Source organism: Podarcis pityusensis, assembly GCF_964106645.2.
Source record: "Podarcis pityusensis genome assembly, chromosome: 1".
In the NCBI taxonomy this organism is placed as follows: Eukaryota; Metazoa; Chordata; class Lepidosauria; order Squamata; family Lacertidae; genus Podarcis; species Podarcis pityusensis.
In genome coordinates, this window is record NC_138028.1 from 33,014,512 (window position 1) to 33,025,271 (window position 10,760).

The window sequence follows — 10,760 nt, forward strand, 5'->3', positions numbered from 1 at the left end:
CAATTCGGCCTAACAAAGAAAGTTTCAATTTTGACCAACTATCTAAGTCTCTCTTGATTTCTGTCCAGCATTTTTCATAATTGTCCTTAAATAGACTTAGATTTTTTACTGTTATGTTTACCCCTAGGTATTTTACTTTTTTAACCACATTAAGTTCCGTCTCATTCTGAAACCGTTCTGACTCTGTATCAGTCAAATTTTTCCCCAAAACCTTAGTTTTCTGTTTATTTAGTTTAAATCCAGCCACCCGACCAAAATCATTAATCAATTGTAATACTCTTTTCGTACTAGGCTCTGGCTTCTGCAAGGTCAAAACCAGGTCATCTGCGAAAGCTTTTAATTTATATTGTTTCTGACCGACCTGAATTCCTTCCACCAACCGATCCCCTCTAATCATGTTCAATAGCACTTCCAGAACCGAAATAAATAACAAAGGGGAAATAGGGCAACCTTGTCGTGTCCCTTTTTCAATTTTAAACTCTTCTGTAACCACATTATTAACTATCAGTTTAGCTTTCTGTTCTGAATATATCGCCTCAATCCCATTCTCAAAACCCCGTCCCACTCCCATCTCTTTTAAATTTCCCATCATAAATTTCCAGGAGATATTGTCAAAGGCCTTCTCCGCGTCTATAAAAATTAAAACTGCTTTTGTATTTATATCTGTTTGCAAAAGTTCCAAAATGTCAATAATGTTCCTTGTATTAGCAAACAGATGTCTACCTGGGAGAAAGCCGGCCTGGTCCTTGTGAATTACTTCATTTAAAACTTTTTTAAATCTATTTGCCAAAATGTCTGCAAATATTTTGTAATCCACATTTAAAAGAGAGATGGGACGGTAGTTCTTAAGTTGTGTCTTTTCAGCTTCCGACTTTGGTATTAATGTGATAAACGCTTCCTTCCACGACTCCGGTGCCCTCTTCCCCTCCATAATTTCATTGCTGACCTCCATCAAAGGTTGTATCAAATAGTCTTTTAATGTCTTATAGTACTTGGAGGTCAGCCCATCTGGTCCTGGGGATTTGCCAAGTTGCATGTTCTGGATGGCTTGTTCGATCTCCTGTCGTGTTATTTTAGAATTCAGGATTGTCCTGTTTTCTTGTGACAATTTAGATAGTCCGTTTTTTGCCAAAAATTGTTTAATCTCAACATCGTCTTGCGGCCCTTGGGTGTATAATTTTTTGAAGTATCTCTGGAAACACTTTCTGATATCCACTGGATTCTGGATGTTTTTTCCGTCAACCTCTAAGTTTGTAACAGTATTTAATCTTTGTCTTCTCTTCAACTGCCAAGCTAGCAGTTTTCCACATTTATTCGCCGACTCAAACGTTTTTTGTTTCATTAATTTAACCTTCCATTCAATTTCCTGATTTATCAATTTAGAATATTGTGTTTGATAAAGTTTAATTTCTCTCAGAGTTGGCTGTGACTTCGGATTCACTCTTAATTTCTTCTCTAATTCTTTTATTTTATCCAAGATCATATCTTTTTTCTCACTTTGTATTCTTTTCTTTACTGCATTCTGTTGTATCAAGAATCCCCTCATTACAGCTTTGCTTGCGTCCCAGATTATTCTTTTTTCCACCATATTATTCATATTTATCTCAAAGTAATCCTTCAAAACTTTTTGGGCCTTCTTGGTAATTTCCTGATCTCTAAACAAATTGTCATTCATCTTCCATCTAAAGGATCCAGTTGGTAATAGTGTCATATCCATCTTTACTGCATTATGGTCGGAACAGGTCTTTGGGCAGATTTCCACTTTTCTGACCTTAGGTGCCAGGCCTCTAGAAATCCATATTTGGTCGATTCTTGTCCAGGTCAGTTGGGCTTCAGAAAAGAATGTTCCCTCTCTTCCTAGTGGGTTCTTTGTCCTCCAGATGTCAATCAAATCCATATTGTCTGTCATTTCAAAAAAGGTTTTAGGTAGTCTGCCGTCTTTTGTGACATTTTGACTTTGTGACTTGTCCATGTTAGTTGATACGACCCCATTCATATCTCCCATCATTATGATGTTGTTGTAGTCCAGATAATCCAGCATTGTGTCCTGCAGCTTCTTGTAAAATTCCGATTTCCCTTCGTTAGGTGCATAGATTCCTAATATCAACAATTTCTCTCCTTGATGTTGTATCTCAATTGCCAAAATTCTTCCATGTTCATCTTTAAATAAGAATTTAGGTGACAGGCTCTCTTTCGCATATATCACCACGCCTCTCTTCTTAACTTTGTCCGACGATATAAATTCCTGGCCCAATCTTTTATTTATTAACACTTTTCTGTGGAGCCTTGTCACATGTGTTTCCTGTAGGCAAATAATGTCCAATTGTTCTTTTTTTAATATATGAAATATTTTCTTCCTTTTTTCCGGAATGTTACAACCATTAATATTCCAGCTCAACAGTTGCAGAGACATCCTGAATTATCTGGTTATTTTTCAAGGGGTGGTATCTTGTTCTCAGGATCTTCAGGTTCCACAGGTGCTGGTGTTGGTACTGGCGTTGCCTCAGGCCCAGAAGGTAGTTCAATTCCTTTTTGAAGGTCCTCTCCGTATGTAGACAGGAATTTGTCTCTCTCTTCCAGTGTTCTTACTTTAACCTTTCTCCCTCTAAAGGTAAAAGATATTCCTTGGGGAAATTCCCACCTGAATGGAATTGCGTTGCTCCTTAGTAGTTTAGCAAGTTCAGAATAGGCGGCTCTAAGATCCAGCAGTTGTCTTGGGATATCTTTATAGATTTCAATTCTTCTATCCAAAACCTCCAGTGACTTTACGAAATGTAGGCCCAAAATCTTATCCCTTTCCTCCTTTGATCTCAATGTTATCAAACAATCTCTGGGCCTCTCCTTCTTTATGAATCTTCCAAGTCTGAAAGCTGACACGATTTTAAAGTCCTTTTCTTCCAAATTCCAGAACTTGGAGAATTCTTTGGTCAAAAACTCAGTTAGATGTCCTTCTTCTGCCTCTTGTAATGATCTAATCCTCAAGTTATTCTCACGATTTCGCAGTTCTATCATAGAAAGATAAATCTGATGTTCCCCAACTTGTTTAGTGAGTGGTCTTACCTCTTGCTCTAAATTTTCTAATTTTTGTCTGGTGTCCTCAGCCAATTTCCGATTTTCTGCTGAGGCCTCCGTTAACTGTCCAATTGCTTGTGCATTCTGTACCACTTGTGTAGTTAGTTTATTTAGACATTCTGTATTTTTGTCAATCTTTGCTGATTGCGCATCTACTTTCTTGTCCAAAGCTTCCAATTTTTCAAAAATTTTGTCTAGAACAGAAACAGATACTCCTGAGGCCATATCTTCCAATTGTAACTGCTCTGCTTCACCCTCTCCCTCTACTTCTGAGGGCAAAGTAGGTACAGATGATCTACGTGTCTGCGAGGCTGAGGTTAGAGTTGTTAAAGTTGTTTGTTTGGCTCTCCCTCTTTTTCTTGTGCCACTCATTCCAACGTTATCTGTCAGTCAAGGTCACACTGAGTTATTCCCATGGGAATGGAAAGGTCCAGAGCAAGCAAACAACAAGGGAATCGAAAGTAAAATGTGCATGTAAAGTCATTGTTTTAATCCAATCCTCTAGAGGGAGCTTAAAATGTCTTTCAGAGTCTAATTTAATGTCCAAGAACCTTCAAATACAAATGTTTAGCAGAGTTTATAAATGGTCACTTTGTTACAGACAGTGCTTATTTATCTCCAAAAAGAATGTTTCAAATTTAAAAGGTCTCAATACCCTCAGATTGTTGCAAGTTCCAATATACAGTATCCAAATCTGCAGTACTGACAGCTCCCTTAGTGCTCAGGCAGCTCCTGACTCTGGGTTTCACCTTCTAATTTGTAATCCAATAAAGGGAGGAAAGTCAAGTGCAAGTAATAATCCCAAATCTTTAGCTTAAAGTCTTTACTTTAAGATGCAAGTTCAATAGATGCTTAGATCTGTAAAGCTTAGAATCTCTTTCTTTCAGCCTCCACTCCTCCAGCTGATTGCTTTTTTCAAGTTCAATGGCTGCGGAAGACGGACTTCCTGTTTCCACGTCTCTCCGCTTTCAGCCAAGTTCAAGCCAATTTAGATTTTTCCTTTAAAGTCTCTAATTTCAAGTGATTCAGTCTTTTACTCACAAGTTAGTTGCTTTTCGTCCGAATCCGTAATTTAGCAGGAAAAGGGATCAGCGCTCACCGGCAGCAGCAGCGCGGCTTCGCTCCACAGGCTGTGAAGCAGCTCTCAGCGCCGCAACCCCCCTCCACGCTCCGGAGCCCCTTACGGGGTTCCTTTAGCGCTTGGAGGGTCGCTCAAGGCGCCCACCGAGCCTCAAGACCCCAGGCTCTTGCTGCCTGGGGTTTTCCAAAATGGGTCTCCGCTTCGCCGTAGCGGACGACCCGTTGCCTGCGGAGCCTCCTCTCCCATTCAGAAGAGGACCGCCATTGCCGTTCGCGCCGCCCCCGGAAGTGACATTCTACTCATGTAAAAACACCAGGCAGGCCCCACAAATAACCCAGAGATGCATTTTAAATAAAAGGACACATTCTACTCATGTAAAAACACACTGATTCCCAGACCGTCCGCGGGCAGGATCGAGAAGGCGATTGGGCCGCATTCGGCCCCCGGGCCTTAGTTTGCCTACCCATGCACTCGAACTCTCTGTCACTTGAAAAGCTACTTCTGAGATGGACAGACCCCTCACAGAATAGCATGGGATGGAGAGGGTGGTTAGTGGGCCAATCATTCAGAAGAATTTGGCAGTGAGGCCTTGTACAAGCAGAATTGCCTTTCCATGTATGCAAGAACCTAAAAAAAGCCGGCTAGATCAGGCCAAAGGCCCATCAAATACAACCAGTGCTATTTTGCTAGAAAAAGAGGTGTCAGAACTTAGCATGAGCATCTTGTTCTAATGGCAATGGCGCCCACCTTAGAGGTGCCAGAACTGAGTTCCAGGTGGGGAAAAAGCCCTGATCACAACACTTGTTTCCACAGCCACTGAATAATGATAAAACCACACATTTTGTCAATTTATGCTGGCTCTCAAAACATCTCTTGGAGTCTATGCATATTGCTTGGCAATGCTTGAAATTCCCACTATTTCCCCTTTTTATGGGTACCCTCACTACTGGCATTCAGGTGCCCAGTGAAAATCTGGTTCTCGTTTCAGAACTTTGCACATTATCACCACGGTTATCAGATACTGATGTTGTGTTATCAGCTGTTGTATTTTCCCTGGAAATATATGATGGTGTATCGAGTTTCTTTCAACTTGCTCAGAGATCCTAGGATGCAGACCAGGAATAAGGGAAGTGCTCTTCATTCAATGCACAATACAGTGGTACCTCGGTTTAAGAACAGTTAGGTTTAAGAACCATTTGGTTTACAAACTCCGCAAAACCGGAAATAGTGTCTTGGTTTGAGAACTTTACCTTGGTCTAAGAATGGAATCGCCTCAGTTTAAGAACAGTTTTGGTTTAAGAACGGACTTCCGGAACAGATTAAGTTCGTAAACAGAGGTACCACTGTACTGTACAACATACAATTTTGAAGTATTTGGCCCAGATATCCCTACCTGTTCCAACAATATTCCTATGTCTTCATCCTCAACCTGTTAGCCTTCCAGATTTCAAAGGAATGTGCCTCAAATATGTGATTCTAGACCTAAGACAAGGTGATTAGATACACACTGTTGGCGCATAGCTCCATCTAGTGGCTACAGGTACTATAGCACTATCTCATTTTTTAAATAATGAACTTTCATTTTTGATGTGTTTCCCCACATACATGTCTGGTGAGTGCGTTTGTTTGTGTGCGCTATGTGCAGTGAATGTGGATGTGTGGTCTGCTTGTGTCCTGTATGTACTGGGGGGGGGGCACCTGTGCAAATATTGACTATGCTCACTCTGAGTGTGGCCCTCAAGTTGAAAAAAGCTACCCAACTTGTAATCGAACTTGGAAACCCTGCCTCCCCCCACCGCCCCAATATTTTTTCTTTTATTTGATGTTTAAAAGCACATTTGGGATTTTGCCTCTTTAAAAATGAATAAATTCAAATGTCCAGATCAGCCACAACAATGTTTATTTGGTGAGTTTCAAAGCCATCTATTCAAATTCATATTAAAAAATGTTTCAGACGCATGAAGTGCAGCAAACAGTGTTTGTGTTTCTTTAGAATGCTATTACCGGTATAATTTATAATATAAAGGTAAAGGGACCCCTGACCATTAGGTCCAGTCGTGGCCGACTCTGGGGTTGCCATATACTGTGCTATAAATTTCCACAGCATCTATCAAGTGTGGCTAGTACAAAAGTACTATCAAGTACAAAAAGTAACAATATTGGAATTTATTCCCATTTAATTCTCCCTTCCCATAAGGCCACAGAAATTTTAAACCAGAACAGTTAGCCAAATTTCCTTGGTTATGGGGAAAACGAAAATAATAGTTTCGAGCTACTAATGTCAGATCTTTGCAAGAACTCACTGCTCCATTTCTTCTTGTATTTGACAGCTACCACTGCCAATATTTTAATCCAGATGGGAGGGGAAGCAAACCATTATCTGGTGATTTGATACTCATAAGAATTCTGCTCCTTACCCAATTACTGATGGGTGGATGACTATGATGAGGAATCCAACTTTCTTTCTGTTCAAATTGAATTCACTTGGATTCCCAACCTCTCCTTGTTTTGAATCAAAGAATGATGCAAGAGAGAGAACATTCACCCACCCCCAATTAACTAAAAACAAAATTAAGAATCCTGCAAATTTCCTGTTCATACATGTCTAACTGAAGTCCATAAAATGAAAGAGAAGGAATCATTTATATTCACAGAATAGTTAAAGATGTGGAAGTGAGGAACAACATGGACGTTGAAGGCCTGTGAAAAACAAGCTTTTGACTTCTTGTACCTTCAAAATACAGTACTGAGCACAAATTGGAAGTGTAAGAAGAGTAGTTTCTTTCCTGGTTAGACATGCATGCAAAAAATGATTGGAGAAGGGTGTCATACATCGTCTGTAGCACCTAATTCAGATTTTAAAGGATGCCCGTCTCACTTTGAGAACCATTCTTGCCATTCTTAGCAAAAATTATATAAAAATGTGCTTGTTAAGTATTCTGAGTTTCTTGTGCAAATGACTTTGAGAACTTCAGTTTAAAAGCCTTTTTAGACTGTAAAAGAAAAAAACAGACTATTTTTTAAAAACTTTCTATTTCGTAGTCTTGCCTGTAATGTAATATTTCTTTCGAACACCAAGATAACAGAATGCAATTAGATACAAGTACAAGTTCAGAACCTGATTTTCAAACACCAGCTCAACCCAGACACCTGTTTTCAAGATGGCAAGGAGAAATGCACAACACAGTGATGGCATCATCCCACACTATTTAATGGGGAGAAAGTAGGAGAAGGAAAGACAGAAAATACACTATTGTAGTGATCTACTTCAAGAAAGATCTCTGAAATACATTGATCTACTAGTGGTACTTTGGAACTAGAGCAACTATTTCATCATTCCAGCAATGTATAAGACAAGACAGCATCTCCCTCAAGAAGTTAAAACTGATCAGGCTAGATGGTAACTTAACAAGATACATTTTTTTCTATTTATCTATTTTATTATTATTTTCTTTAACAAAAGGACTCTGGTTTATCTTTCAGCCCCCACCCCTTCCCAGTCCTCTAAGCTGTTTTCCTCTAAGAGGGCCTCTTTGAGCCCTTCTAATAATCTGATCAAAGTAACTCCTACCATCTGGAAGTCTCTCAGATCCAGATCCAGTCTGACATGCAGGCCAGAATAAAAAGAAAAACAATCAAATTTAGCAGAATATATCACAATTCTAGAGAACGTAACAATCCAGCATGTACACCAGTACAAGAGAAATAAAAACATAGTTTTTGCTGCAGAATGTGGACGTTCCATGCACACTATAGCCTCTCTATTTGTTATGGAAGCGTTTCAAATGGCCTCCCAGCTGGCTTTATGTTAACCACATAACAGTGTGCCATCTGAACTCTTGACAACTATCTGTGCCCAGGAATTATGTGCTGCCTGACTCCACTTCCTTGCTCCCAACATCCCACAGGATACTGTCAAAACTGACTGCAGATGACAAAGCTGTCTGCAAATGTGATCTGAAGGCTGCCAACATTCACCTTGCCTTATGGGAATCCTTCAGACAACCACAGTATCCATAGCAGCGACCAGAGGATAAATTAGCACTGGGAGAAGTGCAGAGAGAAGAAATGCCATGATACACCTGTAGCAACACAGCTGGATGCTTTCATCTGCCCCAACTGCAACAAAACATGTCTCTCTCGTATCAATCTTTGCAGCCACAGGAGGCCCTGTTTTTCACCCCGAAGGAACACTTTTCCATTGTCTCCTGAGACAGACGGGTGCCAACAAGTATCAGTTGAGTTTTTCATTCTATAAGACTTTCAAATGCCTGTGGTGGCCAATAAAGACCTCATGAAGAATAAAGTTATCAGTGACCACTAGTAATAATGGCTATATGCTACCACTACTTTAGAGACAGAACGCTTCTGAATACCACTTGCTGTGGATCACATGCAGGAAAGAGCTATTTTGTGAGCTTCTCATAGGTATCTGGCTGGCTAATGTGAAAACAACATACTGGACTCGATAGAGCTTTGTTCTGACCCAGCAGGGATCTTACTACTTTCTTACCAAGCAAACCAGAACAGCAGAATCACACTACTCCACCAAATTCATGATCTATTCCCACAAGCACTGAAGTGGGAGGAGGTAATTCAGATGCTTACACTTTTTGTAAAATGAGATGCCAGGTCTTGGTGGCATCACACTAAGCCGAGTGTGAGGTGGGTAAGAGGAAGAAAGCACAATTTTACGCGCTGACAGACCTATGGAACTCCAGTTCTCAAACTGCGAATTTAGAAGTCTGTGGTCAAGCTAGACTGGGAGTTGCATAAGTTTTCTTGTGCGGATAAAAAGGTAATGTCCGAGTCAATCCTGACAGTTACTGTTCCACGAAGAATCAGACTTTGAAATACGTGTAGAGATGTAGAGAATGTTCCTACTTTCCTTTTAAACCACTTTGACTGCGCAGCCAAAGTGATATTTAAGCTGAGCACCCTTGAAAACTTACTCCAGACTTTAGAGTCTAAAAGAAACTCAGGTTACTATCAGCGTACTGTATTTCTCAGCGAGGGGGTAAGACTAACGGGGATCAACTTTTAATAGGATAAACGCCATGCAAGTCAAGCGGAGACTGCAGATTCCACTTTACTATTACATGCATTTTTATTATTAGGGACAGCACAGGAGACAACACCCTGCACTCCCCCTTCTTTCTCCTCCTCCAGTGCACCCATCCTAGGAGGCTCTTGCAAACAGCATCAGCCAATTCAAGCTGCGGGGCTTTCCAAACAAGTGCCAAATAGGCAATCCTATAACTGCTCGAAGTAACAGAACACCAAGGATCCAGCCTCGGGGAAAGGCTGCCGTTACCTTTTATTTATCTATTTTTTTGCTCCAGCCGGTACCGCCCAGAGCTTGGCAAACACGCGCGAGGTTCAGAAGACACTCCTGCGTGCAGGCGCCGCTCCCTCCAGCTGCTCCAGCCGCCGCCGCTCAGCGCCGAGCCCTCAGGATCATAGACTCGCGCGACCCGCCCACTTCCGGAATCCTTTAGAAAGCAGCGCCCTCAGGGCGGAAGTGGAAAGGGAGGGGGCGGAGGACTCTCGGGATTGCGCGTCGCTGCGGTTGCAGGGCGACTCTTACTCTCTCCCCGCAACAAGCAAAGCAGTGTACCTTTTGCTGTGTTCTAATGCGGGATTTACGTGTAAGCTAAACAAGCTATAGTTTAGGGCCCCACTCTCTTGGGGGCCCCTAAAATTTTTAAAGGGAAAAAAACCCGATGTACATTTCGAAAATATAAGGAAAAAACACAAATAAAATAAAACCTACATACAGCAACAGTGTTTTGTGTTGTGTAGGCTCCTATGATGTAAGTAACGGGCCCCGCCTGCTAGCCTGCTCCCTAAAATATCCCTGGTTTGCTCATTTCTATATACAGTGGTACCTCGGGTTACAGACGCTTCAGGTTACAGACTCCGCTAACCCAGAAATAGTGCTTCAGGTTAAGAACTTTGCTTCAGGTTGAGAACAGAAATCAGGCAGCAGCGGCACGGCAGCAGCGGGAGGCCTCATTAGCTAAAGTGGTGCTTCAGGTTAAGAACAGTTTCAGGTTAAGAACGGACCTCCGGAACAAATTAAGTACTTAACCCAAGTTACCACGGTTTAGGGTGCCTACATTCTGCATGTGCAAATGGCTTTAGATACCTATTAGGTCCATAAATTACCATATAGCATATATTCAACACGAAAAACAGGGACAATTTGTTGTTGACAAAGGACAGCTGGACATAGAAAGGGCCCCATTACCTCCAGTAGCTGGGGCCTCATCAAACATAAATCTGGCCCTGTGAAGTTTCCTTTCAGGAGCGTTTCTGCCCTTCCCAGTTTTATCCTAACAACAAGCCTGTGAGGTGTGTTAGGCTGAGCTCCATATGCTGAACAGGGTAAGTGCTAGGCCACATTAGCCGCTTGTCCACTTGTGGATGTGGGTGTGCGCTCGGTGCAAGGATTTTAGGAATGTGCTAGCTGCGTCAGTCTCCCAGGGTGACTGCTCCTCTGTTGCCATGGAGAATAAAGGAGAAGGAAACTGAACTGGCATGCTAGGTTTAAAAAAATAAATAAAAATCTTTAAATGCTCTTCTTTAGCTAAGAAAAAACTCACGT

The 10,760-nt window shown here is 41.4% G+C and overlaps 1 protein-coding gene across 2 annotated transcripts in view; it reads right to left on the reverse strand.

Moving 5' to 3' along the window:
- Window positions 1–10,536, reverse strand: part of MIPOL1 (mirror-image polydactyly 1) — a 191,921-nt gene extending 181,385 nt beyond the window's left edge. Inside the window, exon 1 of one of the 2 annotated variants that reach the window (XM_080978774.1) lies at window positions 10,404–10,536. In XM_080978774.1, the coding sequence (XP_080834900.1) occupies window positions 10,404–10,424 (21 nt within the window). In that variant the 5' untranslated portion in view covers window positions 10,425–10,536. Of the gene's footprint in view, window positions 1–9,467; window positions 9,612–10,403 lie in introns of those variants that run through there. The other variant, XM_080978775.1, reaches the window with a different exon arrangement.
- Between the last annotated feature and the right edge of the window lie 224 nt (window positions 10,537–10,760).